General features: G+C 35.9%; 1 protein-coding gene across 9 annotated transcripts in view; it reads right to left on the bottom strand.

Annotated features, from left to right (window-relative positions):
- ITSN2 (intersectin 2) overlaps positions 1-26037 on the bottom strand; it is a 140839-nt gene that overhangs the window by 41658 nt on the left and 73144 nt on the right. For 8 of the 9 annotated variants that reach the window (XM_087437079.1, XM_087437087.1, XM_087437083.1 and 5 more), the window contains 10 exons: positions 22759-22895; positions 19460-19602; positions 18305-18402; positions 10741-10916; positions 10284-10428; positions 7691-7896; positions 5675-5739; positions 3663-3829; positions 631-676; positions 428-549 (listed from right to left, as the gene is read on the bottom strand). In XM_087437079.1, coding sequence (XP_087293205.1) covers positions 428-549; positions 631-676; positions 3663-3829; positions 5675-5739; positions 7691-7896; positions 10284-10428; positions 10741-10916; positions 18305-18402; positions 19460-19602; positions 22759-22895 — 1305 coding nt within the window. The remainder of the gene's footprint in view (positions 1-427; positions 550-630; positions 677-3662; positions 3830-5674; positions 5740-7690; positions 7897-10283; positions 10429-10740; positions 10917-18304; positions 18403-19459; positions 19603-22758; positions 22896-26037) is intronic. The other variant, XM_087437080.1, reaches the window with a different exon arrangement.

Here is a 26037-nt window from a genome sequence, read left to right as displayed (position 1 = left end):
TAATCCTAAAATGCTTTTTAGTTTTAACCAGTAAGGAAATTTTAGGAGTGAGGAAAGAACTCTCCTTCCGTATCAACATATATGCAATAACTGTCTCTGTTAACATTTTAGGAAAAAAACAGGCTCATTTATGCCTGCACTTCCTTTCTTGCACTGCTGTTTCAAAAACATAAGACTGGGAGGGACAGTCTGATGGGTAGTGTTTTCTCAGTACACAGCCTGGATCATGTTTTGTCTCATAGAAGCAATAACATCAACTCAACTCTGCTAAAAATAAACAGGGAAAAGACTAGAGAGAAACATAATACACTAAAATGTTAATATTGATTACCTCCAAGGCAATGTAAAATTTTTATTAATTTTATTATTTAATGAGCATGCATTACTTTTATAATAAAACTGGTAAATGTTATTTAAAGATTATTACCTGTAACTCCCCTTGCCACCACCCACTTGTATTTTTCTTTAGAATTAATATTAACTGGCCTGGTGCAAGGCTAAGTTGTTCAGAACCAGAAGCCACATATGCTGAAGTTACTTGAGCAATCTCTAAAAAAAAGAAAAACAAGAAACTATGAATTCAAGCCTACTAAACACTTTGTAATTTTTCAACTTCATTATTATACATACCAGGTTTCTTGTTTGATGTTCCAGATTTGCTAGCACTCCCAAAACTCTGTAAGGAAAAGATATACTGTTTTATCATGTTCCAACAATCCAGAGATAAAAGTACAAAGGTTATTAGGAATTAGAGATTTCTGATTTCCAGGATTCTTGTTTCTTTACACGAAGATCAAAATGACAATTAACCTTATATTAACCAAATCCAACACCTATGGGGAGATCTGGTCTGCTACACAAGTGGCTAATGTTGGCATCCACTGACTCAACAATAACTGCTAGTTTTCTGACTCTCTCCTGAATATTAAATGTGACTGTCCAGGCCAAATACACCCCATTTATCAGGTTAGCACCAGTGCCCACCACATACAACACGTGTGCCCTGGATATGTTAAGGCATAGGTGAGTTTTGCGCCTCCTGCTGCAGAGGAGGCAATGTCTTTGCTTTTAATTTTTTTGCCATGTTCCCTCTGAACCTGACCTAAGAACAAAAAAATCCATATCCTGGGTAGCCACTATGACCTCTGTTTTGATTTTACAGGATAAGTTTGGCCAATCATGTTTCCTCTTTTCAGGAATTTGAACAACAAAAGAGACAGAGTTAAAATTTTTTTCTGATAGTGGACATAGTTGTAGTAAAAGTACTGAAGCAGAATTAAGGGTAGCCAAGAGCTAACACATTTTGAGTACTTACTGTGCAACACGCACTGTTCTAGGAATTTTATATATGTTCAAATATTTAATTTTCACAATAACACTTAAGTAATTATGATTACCTCCATTTTAAAGAGAAGGAAACTGAGGTACAGAAAGATAAAGTTCTTGTCCAAGGTCACCTAGCCTCTGAGTGGTAGAGCCAGAAGTCAACCCAGGTAGTCTCAATGGTTCTCAACGTGTGGTTTGTGGATCCCCGGGGCAGTCCTTGAGCCCCTTTCAGGGGTCTTGAAGATAAAAACTACTTCCATAACAATACTAAGACATTATTTGCTGCTTTCACTATGTTGACCTTTACACTGGTGGGTAAAATTGCTGCTGCCTTAGCACGAATCATGGCAGTGGTGTCAAACTATACTAGTAGACACCGTGTTCTTCACAGCCACATGCTCACAGTAAAACAAACTAAGCCAGTTCCACCTAAAAAAGTCCTTGATCAAGCAGTAAAAATTTTATTAAATCTTAATCCTCAGGTACACATCTTTTAAAAATTCTGTGTCTAAACAGAAGCACGCCCAAAGCATTTCTGCTGCATACTGAAGTACAATGGTTGTCTCAAGGAAAAGCACTTGTGTGATTAAAATGTAAGCTAAGCTAAGTTTTCAATGGAAAAATATTTTTACTTGAAAGAATGACTGAAACAACAAACTATTCTGACTTGGGATTTAGCAGACATTTTCTCCAAGAAAAATGAAGGTAAGCCTGTCACTTCAAGGAAAACAGCTGACAGGATGTGTTGCCAAGGGTAAAATTTAAGCTTTCAAGAGAAAATTAAAATTTTGGAAAACTTGTATCGACCATCATGAGCTTGACAGTTTCAAAGCACTTAAGACTTTTCTATGAGATCAGTGGTGATATTAACAGATGTGACTTTTTGATATTGTATAACAATATGTGGCAACACAGGGAATAGTTGCATAACTCAGTGATTGGAAAACTTGTATCGACCATCATGAGCTTGACAGTTTCAAAGCACTTAAGACTTTTCTATGAGATCAGTGGTGATATTAACAGATGTGACTTTTTGATATTGTATAACAATATGTGGCAACACAGGGAATAGTTGCATAACTCAGTGATTCAGTATTTTCCAAATGACCCATGAATGTTACCACATCATGCATGGGTAAAAGATCCACTCAACACGCAAAATATACTGGTGAATTTTAATAGTAAGAAATATTCACTGATATGGCTTCAGATCCCATGTTGTAACTAACCTATAACAATTTAACACTTGTCAAGTTCTGGTGTAGTACTATCGAAGAAGAATATCCAGAGAACTGAAAGTGTTATTAAAATACTTCTCTGTTTTCTCCCATATCTGTGTGACGTGGAATTTTCTTCATACACTTTAACCAAAAGAACATATCACAACAGACTGAACACAGAAACAGATATGAGAATCTAGCTGTCTTCAATTAACCCAGACTTTAAAGAGATTTGCAAAAATATAAAACAATGCCACGCTTTTCACTAAACTTCTGTTTTTTGGAAAATATATAGCTGTTTTCCATAAAAAGCAAGTTCTGTTACCATGTAATGGGTTTATTTTATTTTAAAATGAATTAATAAATATTTTAAGAATTTCAGTTTTGGGCCGGCCCCGTGGCTTAGTGGTTAAGTGCGCGCGCTCTGCTGCTGGCGGCCCGGGTTCAGATCCCGGGATCGCACCGACGCACCGCTTCTCCGGCCATGCTGAGGCTGGGTCCCACATACAGCAACTAGGAGGATGTGCAGCTATGACAGACAACTATCTACTGGGGCGTTGAGGGAAAAATAAATAAATAAAATCTTTAAAAAAAAAAAAAGAATTTCAGTTTAAATTTCCAATATAGAAAAACCACTAGATATAACCCATATATTTTTTAAAACTCTCTGGAGTCCCCAATAATTTTTAAGAAGGTAAAAAAGTTCATGAACCGAAAAAGTTTGACACTGCTGTACTATACCACACCAATGGCGGGATGCAAAGAAGCAGACACTCAGAGTGTAAGCTGAGTCACACTAATGTCAGAGCCTTCAAGTAAAGATTTACACACTCCTTCAAGGTGCTCCCTCTTAAGCTTCCCTGAATCTGGAACCATTCCCTAGCTTCAGTTATCATGAGGCCCAGCCCTACCTATGGCTCTTGTTCTGAGAATTTCATGTCTCGCTTATCTAACAGGATCCCTATTAACAAACTCTAGTTTTCTGAAGCTACCTTAAGTGGTTTCCCTGTAAACAAAGCAGCCTGACCAAAACCATATACGTGAGTATCTGTTTTAAGCACGAATCTCGATCAACAAGAACGGAATGATTCTGTTTCTATACCAAAGTAACTCTACCTCTTGATCTTTTGCTTTGACATAATTTGATGGAAAAATTCCAGTTCTATCTCCAATACATCCTGTCCACCATTCTCCATCTTTCTGGGTCACCAATATTTCTTCACCTTCATTGAAAGTCAAATCTCCAGGTTCTACACTTGAATATGGATAAAGTGCAATATACTCTGTAGAGAACAAAGTAAAAAGAAACTAATTTTGGTTGTAAGATTACAAAAGTAAAAAAAAAATTATGTTAATCTCCAAGATCTTGTGTAAATTCACTATAAAAAGAACTGTGACTTAAGGAAATTTAATATAAAAAGATCTTAAGGGAGAAAAAGAAATTAAGCAATTATTTAACTTTTAGAAAAAGATTATTTAACAAAGCTTTACCATGGGTTTTTTTTTCCAATTGTATTATTATTATTATCATCATAATATCAAAGAGAATAACCCAAAAACTGCAAACAGATATCAATATCTTTACAGAGTCAAGATATGAAAAGATTTTTTTTAACCTTCTTACACGAAATATATTTTAATCTGCTAAATTCTTTTCTCTTTCTTTTATATACACAGTTATGGAAATGCCCAACATTCAGCAAACATCAGTAGGAGAGGCCAAGTTACATCACAGTGACCCAGCTCCTAGCACAGCGCTTGGCATGGAGCAGATGCTCGATAAATATTTGTTAATGAATGACCTTAAGGGAAATGTCTAAGTTTTATATCGGCTTTGGTTTTTGTTCCTGGGATTACTACTACTTAGAAGAAATAGTCAATGACCATGTTTTAGAAGTCTTTTTCTTTCTTTTTTAGTTTTATTTATATTTGTCAACATGGAATTTGATCTGTATATCATAAACTGGAGATGACGAGAAACACCATCCACAACCTACTAACACGTGCCCAGTATTACTCAATTTAGCTGATTTAACAAAACAAAAAACAACTGCAAGGTTTAGATATGCAAGGTCCTTTCCAAAATGGTCTTGCTACCTTCCTAGACTCATTCACAGCAGTCATTTCACAGTAAACCTATGGTTCCAGCCTCACTGGTGACCTGAAGTTCCTTAACCTTTCAGAGCCATGCCTAGGCTCATGCCATTTCCAATCCACAAGAGCTTTCTCTTCCTTTGTCAACTATGCAGAATCCTACTCATTGCTTAAGATGATTCAATGCTGCCACCTCTGCGGATTCACAGGTCCTATTCAAAATTAAGTTCTGTTCACTTATTATAGAATTTATTACAATTGTACGCCTATCCCTTCCATTCTACTGTGAGCACTTGGGAGACTGTGTTTTATTCATCCTTGTTATCTTTCAGGCTCTAGCACAGAATCTCTAATATAGTAGATACTGAATAAACTGTTTAATTTACCAATAAACTGATTTTCTTGAGTACATAAAATGTACTTAACTATTCAACTAATTTTACAACGGACATGTACAATTCACTTATAAACTTATGTAACTGTTAATAAAAATGTCTGAAATGAGGGTAGACAATCTTTCATTTCTCAACACATCAACAAAATTGAAATAGTCAAACAACCCAAAGGGCTATAAAAATTTTTTTCTTTGTAATATTTATGATGAAGTGTATCCTGATTTCAAATTCTACTTAATGATTTATATGGTATACAGTAATTAAAGTGCAATATGTAAACCACTAAATGAACTGAAATTTCCTGACATCCTAAATGTCTCTAATCTAGATATATAATAACAGGAAAACAAAAACCTTTGTGCTATCTCATTGCAACACTTTATTTATGACCTTACTTATTGAGGCAGTCTCTGCTGAATTTTCATAGTACCAATTTTCTAAAAGCGCCAAGTATTTTCAGCCATATTTTTTTCTGTATCCTCAATATTCATGTGAAATAGACAAGGGTCAGGTTTTCCTAACCTCACTTAAACACTCAAGACAGAAGCAGGGAGAATAACAACTTAACTGTAGGAAGTAAGATAATTAGTCACTAGCCAAACTGACTCCCATCTAATTTACAACTTGCCAAAAGCTCACCTTCTCCAACTGTATAGGCTGTGGAGGTAGGTTTCTTGTTTACAGCTGCATACAAAGCTTCTGGTCTGCCAAATAAACACACAAAAAGATAAAAAACAACAATGAAACAAAAAAAGACATCAACACAAAAAACAAGAAAGGTGATTTGATGAATACTGCAGGTTTTAGCAGTGCATTCTTTTAGGGCTTCTCAAATTAATCTAAATATTGTTTTAGCACACAGGCTAGAAATAGTCTCATACACAAAATCCTGGTGGATTAAGAAGTGCCTAATGACAAATTTCTAAATTTTTTAATATATTAAAGTAATTTCAATATGATTTGTAAATCGGTTTTCAAATAGGAGATATTTTGCCTTTCTAAAGAAACTTAAAAGAGACAAGTGCATTGGTAGAGGGCAGTTAATTGGTAAAGCACATATGGGGCTTGGCTTAGCATAGAGAAAAACAAGGGCAATATATAAATTTTATTATTTGTTTAGAGCACACTACATTTATATATATATAAATATATATATATAAATAGCAGAACTTTATTCTTATATTTCAGAACAGGTATAGCTTTAATTTCCAATTTAACCCAGGAAACTGTTTTCAAATATCTGGAAGACTGTCATGTTTAAGAACTAGACATTGGAAGGACGCACCAGGACTCCCCAGGACCAGTGAGTAAATGACAGAGTGAGGAAGTTTTCAGGGAAACAGAGTGGAACCTTACTACAACTCATGGCCATAACTGAACTGTCCTTAGGGCTGAGTTCTGCATTACTGCAGGTTTTCAAGTTATATAAGCCTTATCTGTTAGAAAAGATCAGTAATTGAATGAAAAGTTAGAAGAACTGCCCTTTAAAAAGCATTTAAACTTAATATCTTTGTGCTTAAGTTTTCTTTGTAAAATGTTATGGAGTTTAAATAAGATAATTCCTATAAAGAGCCTAGCACAGTGCTAGCAAAACACGTCAGTTATGTATTATTGTTGTTACTGTTGTTATTACACACTTCTAAATCTAAAATTCCATGGCAGTCTGTAAATTTTTGCATTTGAACTAAAAATTGATACGTAGAATCTCAGCACTGAAAGGATTTTTAAAGATTATTTAGTTTATTCTTTTCATTCAATGACTTAGAAAACTGAAGAGCAAGTAAGCAGGTTATTCCACACAGCCTGGCAAAAACAGCAGAATCATAATTCAAGCCTCTTGATTTCCAAAGACCAGTCCCTTTTCACTAAATTAGACTGTTTTTCTGTTTAGATCAACTTCCATATAAAACACAAGAGATAGTTACTCATAGCTATATTGGAGTATCTTTCTTTGTATTAAAGATGTTTGATAATTTGGCTCCCCTACAGACTGGGAAATAAAGGCCAGAGATGTGTGTTTGCTTTCTGTTCAGCTGAAAGTTTACTCATCTGACCATTCATTCATTCGCTCCTCTCCTCATTCACTGGGCTAATATGACTGAGCAGCTACTGTGCATCAGGATTACACTAGGCATGGAAAAACTGAAAAACAAAAAAAAGCTGTGGATCTCGCCCTTCTGGAGCTTCTGATCCAATAAGCGGTATGGGTAAGAAAGTAAATAACTACAACACAGTGTGTTATGGGCAATAAGAGAGGTGGTGTTCAAAGAACTCCAGAGGCCCTGAGATGGGAATGTCCCACTCTGGCAAAGGGGAGGCCCTCAGTAAAGATTTATTTAAATACTGACAATTTACAGTAAACAACAAGGGAGAAATGCTCCTAAGGAAATGAAAGTAACTTCTCTAACTGACCTTATGGTACAAAGAAAGCAATAGATCTAAAATTTTAAACCCTTTGAAAACTTTAGGAATCTGAAATAACCAGAATAAAAGCTATTCTAAAACTGGTACAAATGCCTGAAGTATGCTTTTTTTCACTCTAGAAATTACCTTTCTGATATTTCAACACAAGTATAAACTTTCTATTTTTTGTACAGTCATACTATGGCTGACTCTTTAGTAAAAACAACAACGTAAACACACAAAAATGCTTACTCTTCTCGCTTGACTTCACTCCCAGGGATGATTTTGACATAAGATTTTGGAAACCATCCTCTTCCTCCACGTAATTCCCCAAACCACCAATTTTCTTGCTGCTCCAAGACAGTAATAATATCATGTTTTGAGAAGTTCAAGTGGTTATCTTTCTTTGCAGTCCAGGAACAAAGGGCCTGTGCTTTTAGGTTTTCTACAACCTGTCCCTGTGAACATAAAACCACAAAATTTAAAAAAAGACAATGGTAATCATGATTTCTGTTTCCTAGTATATAATATACTTACTGTTCAAACAGCAGACCTGTTTGGTGTGGTGATGACTTATTATCAATGGTGACTTAAGATACCTGAACCTACTAACTTACTTAAAATTATATATGACAGACAACCATCTGAGTAGCCTTCTGTTAAGTTAGAGATGGAACACCTACCATTCAAAGACACATCTTGGCATTAAGTATCACAGGTATGGAAGGTCAACAGTGGGTACTCAGGAAATGTATTCATAAATCCATCAAGTATATATTACGGAACAAATGAAAAGGGAAAGAGTTACTGTAAACCTGTTCTCTCTTCAGTTTCCAAAGTCTCCTCAACTGCAGCGGATTCAGTTTACTCCATAGGAATGGAGATGTAGTTGTGCTCAGCCACCTCCACTTTTCCACTTTCTGTCTCTTAGATTCTTCGTATTCTTATTCATTCTTCTTTCTCTCCCTCCTCTCTTGGAGGAAGGAGCGGTTTTGTTTTGTTGACAAGGCTAACCTCTTTACCTATGCTCTAAATCTTCTATCATGCTCTCCCATTTTCTAAAAATATGTTGTAACATCGTGAAGTCCTTCTCTTGAATCATCAATCTATTTCTCTACTTACTTCTACTTCAAATTCCTTAAAGAATAGTCTTAAACCTGCTTTCCAATTTCACCCCTCAATCCAGTCTGATTTATGTTTTGCACCCATGATACTACTGAACCTCTTCTTATCAAGGTCACTGATAACATCAAAGCCAAAAGCTTCTTCCAAACCCTTATTTTCCCTGATCTCTGAACAGTGCTGACATCACTAAAACCCTTGTAGTTCCTGGAGCTCACTCTCTGGTGACTGATGACTCCTCTTTGGTCCAGCCTCTTTCCATTCCTGTTTCACATGATTTCCTTTGATAATCTTGTTTATGCCTATGACTTCTCAAATATTTATCTTCAGGATAACTTTATCTCCTAAGCTTTAGACTTGTAAATCAAACTGTTTACTGGGCCTTCCCACCAGGTTGTCCCTAATACAGATACCTAAGTGCATGTCTGAAATGTAATCATTTTTAGAACCAAACAAACCCACTCCTCCTGCACTGCCCACCCAAGACAATGATATCGCCATCCTTTCAGCTACTCAAGCTAAAGACTCTGAAGAGTTACCTTTAACTCCAACTTCTTCATCACTCTCCACATTCAATGGAGTGCCAACTTTATGTCAATTCCTAATACTCTTTTAAGTCCATCTCCTCTTCTATATATTTTCATTACTGTGGCACTGGTTCACAACATCACCCCTTGTTACTTAGCTATTTATTATCCTCCCTTATTTGGTCTCCTTCCTTTGCCTCCTTCCACCAATCGGCCTCTACACTACTGCTAGAGTGATCTTTCTAAACATACACCTCAATTCCTCTCTCAAAAATCTTCAGGGTCTTTCCACTGCCAAGTGTGTTAGCATGGTATTAAACACTTCACAAATAAACCTCATCCTCTCTTCTCTAACTTCCGTCCTTAACCCCATCTCCATGAATCCTATACTCTAGCCACACTAAAAACAATTCCTGTTTCTTGAAAACTCCTTGTGTTAACATGCCTCAGTGACTTTCCCCAAACTGTTCTTGTACAGGAATACCTTTCCTTCTGTTGGATGAAATCTTGCTTGTTTTCAAAGGTCCTACTCAAATACCTTGGCCTTTGTGAAGCCTGCTCCAATTCCCACAGATTGAAGGAGATATTCTCTCCTCTGTATACCACTCAAGACTTTGTAGAATATCTTTATTACAACATTTTTCATACATTACAATATATGTCTGTCTCCATTAGATTATGACTTCTTAACTGTAGAGATTTTTTCTTAGTGAAGGTGAAATCTGTAGGACTTTCTTCTGATTGAACTATGTGATTTCTTTTTAATAATGTTAATGTAACAATGCTTGCAATGGTTACATCTAAGTCAGATGCTAAATATATATAACACAGTTCCTAGACAAATGACTTAAGAAAAAAGCCAAAAAAAACCCCCAAAAAAACCCTTAAGCCCAAATCTCTTCTTACAATAACTGCAAATTAAGAACAATACAATTGGATTTGTAAAAATGATATTTTGAGCTTAGAAACCTAACTCCTAGCAACTTGACACTATGGGAATAAACTATTGTTGAGAAACCTCTAAGTAATAATTTCTTCAACTTCATATCACTTGTGAATGACAAGAACAGAAACCAAATTCTACAAACTCTGGTTAAATGAGTGAATGATGCCTTTGTACAAAAATCTTCATTTTATTTTATACGAATCAGGAGCAAAGTCAAAGAATAAAGCACACAAAAATTAAAGACACATACCTGTCCATGAATAGGTGATACAGATCCAGGGGACACAGTGCGAGTAAAAGCTGATTTTTTCTGCCATGATGTATTAACAGTTAGGTTTGAAAAAGATACATTTTGATAATCAGTCACTGATGCTGGTTGATTTGAAGAAAGTAATCTGTAAATATGACACTTTGATATAAGTATACTTAATTGTTTAGAATCTAATGAAGTACTACCATTTATCAACTTGTATATAATACACAGTGTGTTTAAACACAACTTGTGGAAAAAAAAGAATTCATGAACAAACTACTGACATGTTTTCATTTACTAAATTTCAGTATTAAATTTAGAACATTTTTTAAAAGACTCTTGGAGATTCTGGTACAGATTATAATATGATTAAGTAGCAGGTTGACATAAATACATACTAGGTATTTATACATTTTCAGAGCTATATAAATTCCATTGTTAGCTAAAAACTTACTCAGAAGTAGTTGAGGTAGCAGATACAGATACTGTAGGAGGAAGTAAGGCCTTCTTAGGAGACACAGCTTTTTCATTGGATGACATTTTTTCTACATAATTGCATGGAAACCAGCCAAAATTTCCTTGAAAACTACCATAAAGCCAACCAGGTTCTCCTATGGTTTTTTCATCAACCTATGGAAACAAAAAGAAGGGTTAACAATGCTTAGAAAGCCACACATTTACAATGGAAAGAGATGCAGACTACTGTATAGCAGCCTCATTTTCAGAATTAAGCCTACCTAACTATACAGTTAAGGCATTTAATACAAAGTAATAGGTTACTGTCTCTAATGATTGACAAAGTGCCTTTTTAAAATTTAAATTTTTTCCAAGAGAATACATGAAAATAGTTTACACAGACATGGCTTATGATGGAAGACCCCATGGCTCCTTACAGCCCTGATTTCTACTCCTAATGATAACTTTCCATTCTTAGTTGTTTCTTTGGTATTCTGTATTTCTAAATAATATATACTGCTATTTCTTGAGTTTTTCAATTTTAGACATTATCTATTGGCTTTTGGTTACAGAAAATAAAGATTTAACTTTCTTTGACCGTATCCTCTTATTCTACCAATATTGCTATACCATAATTTTTGGTTAAATTATATTCAATGTTTATATTATTATGACTATGTAACTATTTCACATCTGAGTCACGCGGTGTTCCGCTAACTACATTTTACTAAATGTAAAATGTACATTTTACTAAATGTAAAATGTACATTTTACATTTTAATTTACAATGTTCCCTTCTTGTAAACTTTCATTTCCTTGTAGTTAATTATTACTTTGTTTGGGGTTTTTTTGCTTAGTTTTCTCTGTTCCTATCACAGAGTCCTTCTGAGTTCTAAGAGGACTATGAAATCTTCTCTGAACACTATTTTCCAACTGGTAAAACACACAGGTCATTTATAGTTTCATTTCTTCTCCCAGACATTTCCCTCCTGGAGTCTGACATCCTCTGTCCTCACAGTGCCTCTTCCTCTGCTTCTTGGTCCTCGTCCCTTAAACACTGATGACACCTCAAGTTTCATCATTGGCTTTCTGACCTCACGCTATATACTTCCTGAACAGGGCCACTCACTCACACAGTTTGATCAGTTCTCTATACAATAATGAATCCAATAGCTATATTCTCAGAACTGACTTCCTTCCAAAGGGACAAGCCTGTACTTTCAACTACTTGCAAAACATCTTCAACTGAATGATTCATGGGAACTTCCAACTCAAGTCTAAGATTGAACTTTTTTTCTCCCTTGGTCTACTCCTTCTCCTAAATTCCTTATGTCTCTGTTATTCTTATCATCAAAGACTTAGTCATTCCAAATAAAACAATCTTTGGCTCCTACCTCTCTTATACTTCCATAGCCAAACTCCTTTGATTTTTGCCACTAAAAAGATCTGAATTTTTTTTCAACCCCATCCTCCCAACCTACTTCAGGCTTTTTTCATTTCACACCTTGATTACTGTAATCTTTACTCACCCTTCAAGATTCTGTTAACTGCCTCCAACCTAGGCCAGAGTTATCTCATATATACTGTCACAATTAGCATTATCATACTGAGTCATTATTTACATGTATCTCTTCCATTTGTCTGTGAGGCCTTTAATTGACACTCATCATCCAGCATAAAACATATTTGCTTAATTCACCGAACAGATGAATATGCCAACTGTGTCTCTGTTCTCTACTCCGTTTTCCATACTTTTCAGATAATCTTTCTAAAACACGGATTTGACAGAGATTTCATGTAGAATTAATATGGTAAGTGACTCCACATCCATTAAGATTTTTAAAAAGTTTTTAAATGTATAATTAGCATAAGTTTCATGTTTAAGGTGCTAAATTTGATGTTTTGACATATGTATACACCTGTGAAAAGTCACAATCAAGATAATGAACATATCCATTAACTCCAAAAGTCTCCTTTTGCTTCACTGAAAGTCCTCCCTCCCACTCCTCCACATGACTCTCTCCCATCTCCAGGAAAACACTGTTATGCTTTCTGTCATTATAGATTAGTTTGCATTTCCTAGAACTTTACATAAATAAAATCCACAATGTGTATCCTTTTGTATGGCCTGGTTTCTTTCATTCAGCCTAATTATTTTGAGATCCATCCATGTTGTAGTGAGTATGAATAGTTCATACCTTTTTATTTCTGAGTATTATTACATTGTATGGATGTACCACAATTTATCTGTTTACCTACTGATGGACATTTGAGTTGTTTTCAGTTTTGGGCTATTACAAATAAAGCTGCTATGAACATTTGCTTTGCATGGACATATGCTGTCAATCCTCTTAAGCAAATATCTAGGAGTGGAATGGCTGGCTCATATGGTAGGTGCATGTTTAACTTTTTGTTTTTAATAACAGTTTTATTGAAATATAATTCACTATACAATTCTCTCAAAGTATACAACTCAATGGATTTTAGTATATTCCGTTATGCAACCATTAGCACAACCAATTATAGAACACTCTCCCTCAAAAAGAAACCCTGTACTTTTTGTATCTAAGAATCTAAGAAATCTTTGAGCAACCCAAATTCATAAAGATTTCCTCCAAAGTTTTCTTCTAGAAGTTCTACAGTTTTAGTTTTTACAATTGATATATTTTAAGTTAATTTTTATATACGTTGCAAGGAATAAATTGAAATTCATTTTTGTTCATATGGATATCCAATTGTTCTAACACCATTTGCTGAAAAGATTAACCTTTCTCCACTGAGTTGCCTTTGTGCCTCTGTCAAAAAATCAATATACATATGTGGGTGTGTGTACTTATTATTCTGTTCCATTGACCAATAATATTTTCCTATCTGGATACTAATACAACACCATCTTGATTGCTGTAACTTTTATAATAAGCCTTAAATTCAAGTAGCGTAAGACTTCCAACTTTGTTCTTCTTTTTTCCAAAATTGTTTTGGTTTTGAGTCAGCTTGCCAATTTCTACAAAAAAGCTTACTTGGATTTTGATTGAAATTTCCTTGAATCTATAAAACAATTTGAGGAGATCTTCTTATCAATACTGAGTCTTCCAATCCATGAGCACGGTGTATCTTTCTATTTATTTAGGTTTTCAATTTTCATCAACAATACTTCATAATTTTCAACAAGCAGGTCTTGCACAGCTTTTGTCAGTTTTAACTGAAGCATTTCATACTTGTGATGCTATTGTAAATGTTATTTTTTATTTCAACTTCTGAATATTCACTGCTTGTATACAGAAATACAACTGATTTCTGTATATTGATCTTGTATCCTGCAACCTTGTTAAACTCATTTATTAGTTCTAGTAGCTTTTTCATACATTCCATGGGATTTTCTACCTAGACAATCATGTCTTCTACAAATAAAATCCTACTTTTCCCTTTCCAATCTTGATGTCTTTTACTCTACAGTAAGTCACTCCAGATCCATTATGATGTTTATCCCAGCAGATCCTGTCTCTTTAGTTTAAAGCTCTTCAGAGTTCAAACTTAGTGTAGAATTCAAGGCCTCTGAAATTATGGTTTGTTTGTCAAGTTCCAACTTATCTTCCTAGCTTCATCTCCTAACATTTCTCCCATATTTTAGGCAAATAGTTCTGTGACATCCTTGAAACACACTCACATTCCTCAGTGTTTTTGTTCAAGCTATTCTTCCTGCCCAGAATGTTATGTGGTTTAGGGGAAAGAATATAGATTTGGGAGTTAAAAGAACCATGTTTCAGTTTTAGCCATGCCTCCTGGTTGGTTACCCTCTGTAAGATAATAAATATTATCAAAAGTCTCTTTGCTCATCCATAAATTTGCAGGAAAATATCTGTCCTAACTTCCTCCAGGTTATTTTGAGGACAAAACTGAGAATATTTATAAAAGTGCTTAGTAAACTGTAAAGCACTAAACAAGCATAAAGCATAATCCTTTGAGGCCTTCCTCCATCCTACCCTTGGGGAAAATGTTCCCAATTCTATCTAGTTGTGTTAGTGCTTAGTAATCCTCTGAGTTCCCACAGCACCTCATTTCTCTAAATTGTTAATCTAAACTTATCATGCTATATGTTGTACAGTTATACATATTTCCGTTTTCTTTCTAGATTTTGGTTTCCTTATTCATTTTTATATATCCTTAGCAGGCACATGGTTAGAAACTCAACAGATGTTAACTTAAATGGACTATTCTAAATTAGATAAACAATAGACTCAACTCAATTAATAACAATGGATTTATCATCAGGGCAACTTCATTTGTGTTTATAGTAAATTATTCTCATTTTAATGAGAATAATTAAATAACATAATAATAACATATATGTCTGGCTATTTATTACATCATGAATGAGATATTTAGAAAATCCCTCAACCAGAGCTGTTGTGGTTAAACTACGCACATAGATAGCATCATAGCTATGTAACTACCATAAAATGGTGTTCTGAAACATAACAGAAGAACCACTGATGAAATAAATCCGTAGATCTAGTTTAAGACTAGTTTAAAATAGCTAAGCCAGAGCGACAAAAATGAAGACAAGAACACAATAAACCCTGAGGAATTGTGCAACCTAAAGCAGAATACCCAGCAATATACCTGATTTAAATGTTTGGTCTCAAGGCAACGTCACTGAAAAGTACGAGTACTGGCATTCAAACACTAACTTCCTCCTCTTCCTACAAACTTTGAAAAGCATGATTTCTTTAACACTTTTTCCTAATACTTTCAACCTAATCAAGAAGACAAGGCCCATTCATTTATTCTTTAGAGTTAAACCAAGTTTGCTTTGTAAGAGGCCAATTTTAATCAATTTCATATCTGTCATTTATAGTTCTAATTAATTTTTAGTTGTCAATTTACATAGAGAGTTAAACTGAAAATTTTACATAAATTCTCACAGACCTAGGGAAACTTTTACTTCAAAAATGGCATTAATGGATAAGAAGGCTAGAAAAATAGGCTGTCATGGAAAATGTTGCCAGGGCTTAGTGGAATTTCTAATCTTTTTCACTTTCAATCAAACCTCCCCTGCCACCCTCATCCATTAAGTTGATTCGACCCTGCCTCCTATCTTAGCAAGAATACGGAAGCCCTTTGATCTAACCTCACCTTTTAGCTCAGTAAAAGTTATTTATAATCCCATCCATCCTTTCCTCCAGCCCTCTAATCACAAAGGAAGAGGTGTCTAGTCCTTCCTCTACTCTCTCTTCCTGTGCTCTAGGATCCCAAGCCTGCCAGCCTTATCAAGAATCTTCCTAGTCTCCATCCATTGGTCAGAACAGGGAGGCCTGACAGGGAGGCATGAGGTGCCTTCCTAAGTGCTCTGTATGTTGATCTGAGTGTAGTTTCAGAGATATATACATGTCTACAAATTATTTGAGCTGTACACTTACGGTTTGCACTTCACTAAATGTAAATTATACTTTAATTAGAAAAAACAATCTCCCTCTAACAGCGATTTACTCTTTCCAGAATCATTAACCCTTTCTCTCTCTGCAGATCCTTTCTATCATTATCTAAGCTTGCTCAAGCTTCAGCCAAGTTAAAACAAAAACAAAAAACAAAACCTACTTCCCTCAATCCACATTCCTCATTATTTACCATCTTCTCTCCCTTCCCCCTTTCAAAAGCCAAGCTCCTTCAAAAAGTTTTATATATTCACTGTCTCCTCCTCCTCCCTTCAATTTGTTCCTCAACTCACTGAAATCTGGCTTCCTCCCCCACCATTTCACTCAAATAATACTGTTTTCCTCAAGGTTAACAACTGTGCTGTTACTAATCTAATGGATTTTTTTAGTCCTTGTTTTATTTCACATGCAGACCACTCTTCTCCAAGTTCCCTGACCCTAAACTCTTCTGGTTTATTCCTACCTCTCGTCATTCCTTTCAAGGCTCCCCTTCATCTAATAATCCCATCGGTGTCCATGTTCTTCAGGAATTGCACCCTCAACCATATTCTCTCTCACTTGATTACTCCTCTGGATGAGCACCAACTACACTCATGTCTTCAATTACCATCACAACACACTGATGACATCCCAACTGGCCGCCTCAGCCTAGATGTCTGCCTGAGATTTCTCTAAATTCTCTGGATATCCAACTGCTGCCTAGAAATCTGAAACTCATCCAAAACTGAACTCATTATCATTCCCATTTAAGTTTCCTCCTTCTAATCTTCCTCTCTTAGTAAATGACACCATCACCAACCAAGGTGTCCAATCAGGTTCCTGGTAGTAACTCATGACTCATTCTTTATATCTACGATTCAGCAGAGAACACAAGCACTCAAGAGACTCCAGCTCACTTGATGTTCCTGTTGTCACTGCCACCAGACTGGCTCTCTGACCACAGGAGAGCTCTGTTCTAAAGCTGGTAGCAGTCCACACCCTTCCTTCCTCTACTGCTTTAATTGTCTGTCTTTCTCATTAGACTATAATCTCATTCAGGGCAGAGACCGTGTCTTGTTCACTATATCCCTAGCTTAACATACTCAGCCCTCAACAAATATTTGTTGAAGGAATAAATAAAAGATATAACTGAAAATATAAGTAGGCTCTTGACCCAACACACCCAGAGATAGGCTGCATCTCTTCTTGGACACTATCTCATCACCACCAACAAAGAGAGGAGGAACGGTGGGGCCAGCAGACTGGACTCGGGCTGCCTGTAAAGCAGACCTCTCCCTCAGCTCAGGAGCAGCTATGCACTGTTAGTGGTGGCAATGGCAACAGAAGAAATGTGTAGCTGGGGATTATCCTGGGCGTTTGAACAGACGATTTCTGGTAAACCCTATCCCAAGTATCAGTAAACATTTGCTACCTAACTGATAAAATACATCGAACTGATGACAGTGCAGGGAAAAAGGAAAACAGACATTGGCTAGGTACTCCAGGTAATATCACCTTAATTTTATAAGAAGAAAGCTGAAGCAGAGACTAAAATCCAAGTTTGTGTGCTTCTAAAGCCTGTGCTCTTTCCATTACATCACAATAGTGCTATCAAATGCTATTCCTTGCATCTTCTCTTATTCATCCATTTTACATGGTTTGTGATTATACAATAAAGATCTTTTGTTCCACAGAACAAGGGCCTGCATCTAGTGAGGGCTGCAGAACCTAACTCCTTTAACTCTTTTAACAGTTGCCAGAAAATAACCAGCTCCCTCAAATTTCACTGTAATTTATTAAAATAACAACATCAGCATCACCTTTTAGGACGTGAAGCAGTATGGCATAGCAGAAAAAAACACCAGATTTGGAAATCAAAAGACATGCACTTGCACCCTACTCTGGCATTGTGCTGCTGGCAGTTACAATATATGTGAGTCTACACTTCCTTACCTAGAATACGGCAGTAATAATAACTGTCCTATGCAGCTCTGCAGTATGTTGTAAGGGCCAAATGAGGCAATCTTTAAGAAATATCTTTAAAATGGTAAATCACTGTATAAAATTACAGTCAATATTACTATTACTATAGAAAGTAATATATTACATTGTATTCAGCTTATTCATCAGAAAAACTTTGTTTCTTACCTGTATTATATCTCCAGGATTAAAACTCATCTCATCATGGTTTCTCGCTTCAAAGCGGTATAATGCTCTATAATTCACCAATGCACTAGTCGGCTCACCTAAAGAGAAGATAATTGTCATTATTCGCTACTTTCATGTACACACATCTTTGCTATGACTCAACGAAGAGTTCTTAAAATCAAAAAGAAAAATTGAGCATCAAACAGTATAACGAAAATCCATTTGATATAAGCTTGTTAGGATTTAAATATCTTAAAAATCATAAAAGCAAGCAAGGATGTTCATCTTAAGTAAAGTAGGAGGCAATAAAACGAAGAAATGACTGGCAGGGTGTGCCATGCACACGGATCTAAGGGAAGGTGTGGGAGAGGTGGCAGGCTGAGCTGTGCAAAGTGGAAGGAGAGAGACTAAGCAAGAGGCTTGGTTTGATCTGTGCTGGTCAGAACACAAGAGGGAAGAAAAGCACAGAAAGGGAGGTCACAAATGAGAAGATTAACAAGTGAACAAAGTTGACTGAAGAAAGATCCACAGGTTTATCAGTATGGTTCTAAAAGAAAAACAGTACAAGAATTCACAAATACACTAGACTTGACAAGATTAAAAATATTTTACTTTGTTCATTTGTAGAATAAACACTTTAGCTTATAAACTTTTCAACACATTGTATCATTAATAATGATTCAAAGGTTTATACATCCAAGAGAGACACAATAATATTTAAAGTATTTTAGGAATGGACTCTGAAGTATATCAAAAACAAAGTATATTTTCTGAGAAGGTTTCAATGTGCAAAGACTTAAAATTTTACTGTTGTTTCATGAAAATAAACAGTTTAGCTGCACGTTGGTTGAATAAAACATTTAAAACTATTTACTTCAATTATGAAAACCATGTCAAGGGCTGTTCGTAATTAGCGATGACTATCTTCATTTCTCCACACTGTTTTAAGATTTCTACCCTCAGTCTGTTTCAATAAGCCTATACATTTCTCATCCAAGTTTAATTTGGAAAAACGTTTTCTTCTGACTCTAAAATCAGCATCTGTTTCAATTTTCTTTTTTTTTTTTTTTTGCCTCTCATCAGAATCTTTATTTTTCTCTTGTTCCTTCTGTTGCTCTGTCTCAGAAAAATCAAATCTCTTCTTTGTATCCTCACCCTTACATTGTTTCTCCTCAGCTTCCCGCTCCTCTTCCTTAACTTTTTCTTGTGTTTTTTCTTCCTGGAGTCGCTTTTGTTTTTCTTCTTCCTCCTTTCTAAGACTTTCTCTCCATAAGTTTTCTTTTCCTTGCTTTGCTTTCCTTTACACAAAAGAAAAAGAGTTTGCATAATGTCCTAAATTTTTTTCTAAACAAAATATAATAGAAGATTTTGTTTCTGACAAACTTAGGAAATACATTTCTTATATATTTGTATATAATCTTATATAATTATATATTTACTATATAGCAAAGTGATACTAGTAGGGAGTGCGGAGAAACAGTGGGGATCAGGGATGAAGGGGAAAACCAATTATCCCATCGATTAATCAAGAGAGGAGCCTTGGACAAACATGTGAGCTGGAGAGTATGACTCACAGTTTCTCACACTCCCAAATTCCTCCCTGCCAGCCAACCTCCAAAACCCATGAAAAAAACGGGGAAAAAACCTGAAATGGAACTATTCAGAAAACACATCTAAAAATTACATATCAATTTCCTTCCCTTCTCTCCAGATTCTTCACAAGGACTGCCTTCCAGCTCTTATTCCCACTATCCTAGCTAACCCCTGTTTTCAGTATTCAGTCATTGCTATGGAAATAGGAAATGCTTCTGGATACATTATCTACTTCTTATACGAATACTTCAAAGTCTTTTTCATTTGTTAGATAATAGAGCATTTTTGCTCTATAGGTCCATGTTCCTGTATGTTTCTATGACATCTGATGTAGCTGCAGCTTGGTTTCCAGCTGGTCAAGATGATCTATGATCAGACTTAGTTATTTTAGTGTTAGAACTAATGTTCATCATAGTCCTTCTTTGCACATATCTTTTACGATTTTACTCAGAGGCAGAGCTGTCATCACTAAATTTAGCACCTTCTCCAAGCCTCAACACACACTATCAGGGACAGTGGAGACTGTGGCTGGATACATCCCTGGGATTTGGGGGCATTTATGTCCCACTAAGGTGGAAGTTTGGCTTAATCCCATGTCTCTATTCCTACAGTTCCTGGAGGAATTTGGAAATCCTGGATAATTCCAAAAACTGTAGACCCACTTACTCATCAAACCTTCCTCCTCATCCCCGAAACGTCTTATACTTCATACTCCTGGTTCATTATCCCATGACTAGCTTCCTCTCAACCCTTTGCAAATCCTCCTACACCGTCTGTCACTTCACAGAGCGCTTCCTCTAGTACTTTCTATAAGTGACATCCATGGGGGCATGCTTCTCTTGCAGTACTCACTTAATTTCAACCAATATTCCCTTTCCCCGTTCCTCAGTAACTTTCTCTTATACTCTCCCACACATAGGATGACCCAATCTAGCCTTTATTTAAATTCCCAAAGCATTATAAACACCACTATCGGAGTACTTACCACATAGTTACTGGGATAAAGAAAAGACTAGAGAGTTAATGGAATATAAAATTAAATTTTGGTAAAGTTTCTTAAGTACGAGTTAACAGATGAGAAACTGGTCCAGAGCGAGCAGCTGCCTCAGAAGCTGGACAGAGGGCAAAGAAGCCACATCTACAATGTGAAAACCTGACTATTACCAATAGCATGGGACAAGAAGAGAACATACCCGAGCAAATGGCTAAGAAATCAAGATGCGGTACTAAGATCCAGCTTTGGACTGATCCTACACATGCTTCTGTTCTGATTTCTTCCCTCTACTACAGTAGGATAATGTGTGAGGATGAATGAAATGAAAATGTGTATTACTAATATGGTCTGTTGGCCTGAAAGGAATTGTGAGCAGTGATGAGGAAATATCAAAATACCTGCATGTGTCAACAGAAAATTCTGACACAGTGACTAGCTGTGTAGCCACTGCAGAGTTCCCTTGTGCAATGTTAAGTGGCACAAGTTAAGTGGCAAATAAAAGCCTTCTTAATTTGAACTTCACGATCTCTACTGCTATATTATTCTAGTATCTCTTATTAGGGGCCACAAAAGTAGGGGTCCTGAGGTAAAGAGTATTATAGCTATTTGTTTAGCTGTCTGAATGTCCTACTAGAATTGCGAGGATCTAGGAACAAGGAGTAACCCAGAGTCTACCTGCATCACAGCCAACAGTGGCCACTCAATAAAAATGTGTTGAAAGTGGCTATTCTGAAGCCATTAAGAAAAGAGGCCTGCTATACGGTAATGTGTCTTGCTTGCCTCCCCAGGCACTATTAGCTCTTTCATGGACATTACTCGCCTTCACTTCTCCGAGGCAAAGGAATGTTGGCTCGCTGAAATTTGTTAACTAATTATACTAATTTCTGACATTAGAGAATTTGAGAGAAAGAGAGGAACATATTGCAAATAGGATCTTACTGACAGAAAAAATTATATAAAGTTTCTAAATGAATGGTTCCACGCTTCAGACACCACAACTGTCTTACTTCTCCTTGCTATAAATGGAGGCAATTGATATACCTCAGTGGTATGAAGAAAACTGCATCACATGGCATTCTACACTCAGTCTTATCACACCATAAAATTAAGTATTTGGTTTTTATGATCTTTCAGGAAATAGTAATAGATTTATTATGGAGAGATGGAAATAATGAGTGCTTACTACGTGCAAGATACTATACTTGGCTCTTTAGCTACATTATTTTACTTATGTAAAGTTTTACTTCTGTAAAGTCTCAGTTACTTATGAGGTATGCATTAATATTTCTATTATTCAGATGGAGAAACTGAGGTTCAGACAGGTAAAGTGACTTAACCAAGGTCACCCAGATAGTAAGTGGTAGATCAAGAATTCTAATCCAGGGGTCAGCCTGGTGGCACAAGCGGTTAAGTGCGCGCGCTCTGCTGCGGTGGCCCGGGGTTCGCCGGTTCGGATCCCGGGCGCACATCAACGCACCACTTGTCAAGCCATGCTGTGGCGGCGTCCCATATAAAGTAGAGGAAGATGGGCATGGATGTTAGCTCAGGGCCAGTCTTCCTCAGCAAAAAAAAAAGAGGAGGATTGGCGGATGCTAGCTCAGGGCCGATCTTCCTCACAAAAAAAAAAAAAAAGAATTCTAATCCAGGTCTAACTCCAAAGTCCATATTTTTCACTAACGGAACATAAGATTGGTTAAGGTAAGCTCAGTCCCTAAAAGAAGAACTGAATTTCTAAAATTTAGAATCTAATTAGCATCCTAATAAAATTCTTTTATTTCCCTTAAATTTCCATAGTCAAACTAAACTAATTCAACAAAATTAGAATTCTAATAGCAACATGGTATCATAAACTTATCAGCTATATTACCTTACAGCCTCATCTTCTAGTTTCTTTTTCTGTATTAGCTCTGACCTTTTTCTTTCAATTTCCTTCAACTTGTCACGTTTGATCTTATGAAGTTGTTCAAGGGCTAACTGCTGTGTATTGTAGCTTTCTCTTAGTTCCTACGGAGAAAATGAAGATAAGTCAATATGCTATTGATTTAAATATTTTTGTCTTATGTAATAATGTGGCATTTGCATTAAAGACAAAAATCCTAAAGCAAGTTAAAGTAAAGATTAAAAGTTTTTTTTAAAAATCTAGATGATTAAAAAAACCCTAAATACAGTATTTAAGCCACATAGCCACTGAGGACAAATACATCATAAAATCATCTACTTTTGTATTTATTCATTTCTAAGGAACACACAATCTTTCACAAGCCAATTCTTAGGTTTGGTACTTCCTTTCCAATAAAAAAGTAATCTATCAAAAATATGGGCAAATAATTCGCTTGTTACAACATCTGAAGAGGAATTTTGTTCAGTCATATTTTTGACATAGTAGTTTAACCAAGTTACATATAACTTTTATCCAATAAAATCTTGAACTAAATACAGAAGCAATTATCAAATAATTTAGTTAAAAACTAAAAATGGAAAAGATAATGTCTACCTAAAACTGTGACGAGAATAAGCCAAAATAATGAAAGGTACTCCAAACAGGAATTGAAAATAAACAATTGTTTACTGAGCATCTAGTTTTGTGCAAAGTGCTATAAAGATTCATGGGATCCAATCCAAGGCCACTGGACTCCCAAGTCTACAGTCTTTGCTTTCAAAGAGTTCACAATCTCAAAGTAGAGAACAGTGCCAAAATGTAGGCTATAGATAGGTGCCCTAGCAGAAACTTGTGATCATCTGTTCAGCATTTTCCTCCCCTCCTCTTCTAACAGCACCATTCCTCCTTTTGGGAAAGTGATGCTCCCTCCCACCCCCCAACTTCCACGTGGCTTTGGTGAGTCTGTCAAATTCCAGCTGTGGTCATTTAATCTACGCCTAGCCAATCACAGCACCTCATCTCCCTGGCCAGAATGATTGGTCCAAAGGACGTGCACATGATCCAAGCTGGGCCAGAATACTTTCCTGGGGTTTAGATATATTGAAGAGGGGAGAAAGAAGTCTTTCCTTCTCTAAGCTCATTAAACTGGGATAAGGTAAACTTGGAGCTGCCCCACTACCAAGTGAGGCCATCAGCAGTAGGAATGAAGTCAACACAGGAAAGAAAGGAGCAAAGATGAGAGACAGAGGTAGAAAGAGAGCGAATACTGGGGACCCAAATCTCCAATTTCATTCCTGTGTCTAGAACTTCCCCTTATATCGATTCAGTTAGTGGTCCTAGTACTCTTCCAATAACTCTTTTTAAGTTGCTTGTACTTAGAATCTACAGAATCCTGAACAAGCAAGTAGAAAAAGGCTGGAGTGAAAAAGAGGAAAAAAGCCACAAAAACCTAAAGCGATCAAAAGAAGGTGGGAATTTAGACAGTATTTGGATAGAATGTTTTGGTAAAAAATGTTTTTGGGCATCTACCCAAACACAATAACAAAACTACAAACCAAAAAAACCCCAAACAACTCAAGCTCTATTTCTTTTCAGAAATAAAATATTTCATAGGTGAACCCTTTTAACATGATTAAAATGGGTCTGAGATCTGATCTGAGCTGTGTGGTATCCAGAAACTATGTCCAAAATGTCTGAGATCAATACTTGCAGCTTAAGCCAATAATAATATAAATACTGCATTCACAGCAAAGTTTCCACAGATCTCAGCTTTTATAGTTCTCTTTGTTCTACCTTTCTCTAAATTCTATTGAGTAGCAGAATATAGTGGTTACAACCTATAGAGAAGCAGCATGGTTTAGTGATAAGGACTCTAGGAGTACGGGTCTGGAATAAGACCTCCAAGGTCTGAATCAGGCTGTCAGTGACTGAGTAACCTTAGGAAAGTTACTTTACAGTTTCTTCATCTGTAGAATGGGGTTAATTATAGTACATGCCTCACAGCATCGTTGTGAAGACTGAACGGGTTAATACACGTAAAGTGCTTACAATAGTGTGGGGCACAAGGTAAGTTCTCAAAATAAATATTAGCTATTATTAATGGTTGAAGTCAAAAAATGAGGAGGATTACAAGTTTAAAAGCAAAGAGGAGGCAAATTAACGTCTGATCTTAACATGGCTGCAAGGTTAGCTCTTCAACTTGTCCTTTAAAATACTGGTCCGATTCTTCCTTTATTAGCCCCATTCCTCCAGTGTATGAGTTAATGAGCTTCCTCGTACTCCCCAGGGGATTCTGTGCCTTCCTCTATCATAGTCAACACCTTCTAACTGTATGATTACCTCCTCCACTGGAGTGAGCTTCTTGACAACACGACTGTCTTTCATCAAGGTATCCCCACCCAAGAGAGAGCGTGGTACAGTGTAGATATTTAATTAGTATTTATTGGATGAATGAAAATGCATAAAAAATAGTCTATGTATATTAAAAAGATCTGAAGAGCACCACAAGGGTTGCCCAAAACATTTCCTCTGCCTGATTACAGTGATCCTACAAGTTCTTATCACTAGACTCCTCTGGGTTAAGTCCTGGTTAAATACGTCAGTTAACTCAGAACAAGTAAACCAATCAGCAGTTATGAACAGAACTGTTCTCAGTCCTAACAGAATAACAGATCATCGTTTTCAGGTTAAGGAAGTCCTCTTCTATTCCCAATATACTAATAAGTTTTCCATTTTTTAATCCTGAATGAACATTAAATTTTATCAAACACCTTTTCTGCATCCAAGGAGTATGAGATGCATACTATTTTACTCCTTTAATCTGTTTGTATGGCAAATTACAGTAAACTTTCTTATGTATCAAATCATCTTTGTATTGCTAACAAATACAACTTGGTCATAATGGATTATCCTTTTCATAAATTTCTGCACTCAACTTTTCAATACTGTTTAGAATTTTTGCCTCTGTGTTAAATTGGCCTATAATTATCCTTTCTCATATTGTTCTTATCAGATTGTGATATGTCTATGACAATTTCACATGATAAGTTGGGAATATTCTTTCTCTTTTTATATTTTGAAACAGCTGTATAAGACTGGAATTACTTGTTCCTTTAGTAAAAACTCTGGGTCTGGATTCTCTTTTAGGGAAGATCTTAAACTACAAATTTAAAATATTTCATGACTAAAGAGCTAACTAGATATTTTATTTTTTCTTCAATCAGTTTTGGAGAACTGTAATTTGTTCATTTCATCTATGTTTTTATA

Source organism: Ceratotherium simum, chromosome 11, assembly GCF_057802395.1.
Source record: "Ceratotherium simum simum isolate JZ-2026a chromosome 11, ASM5780239v1, whole genome shotgun sequence".
NCBI classification, from domain to species: domain Eukaryota; kingdom Metazoa; phylum Chordata; class Mammalia; order Perissodactyla; family Rhinocerotidae; genus Ceratotherium; species Ceratotherium simum.
This window is presented reverse-complemented; position numbering and strand designations above follow the sequence as displayed.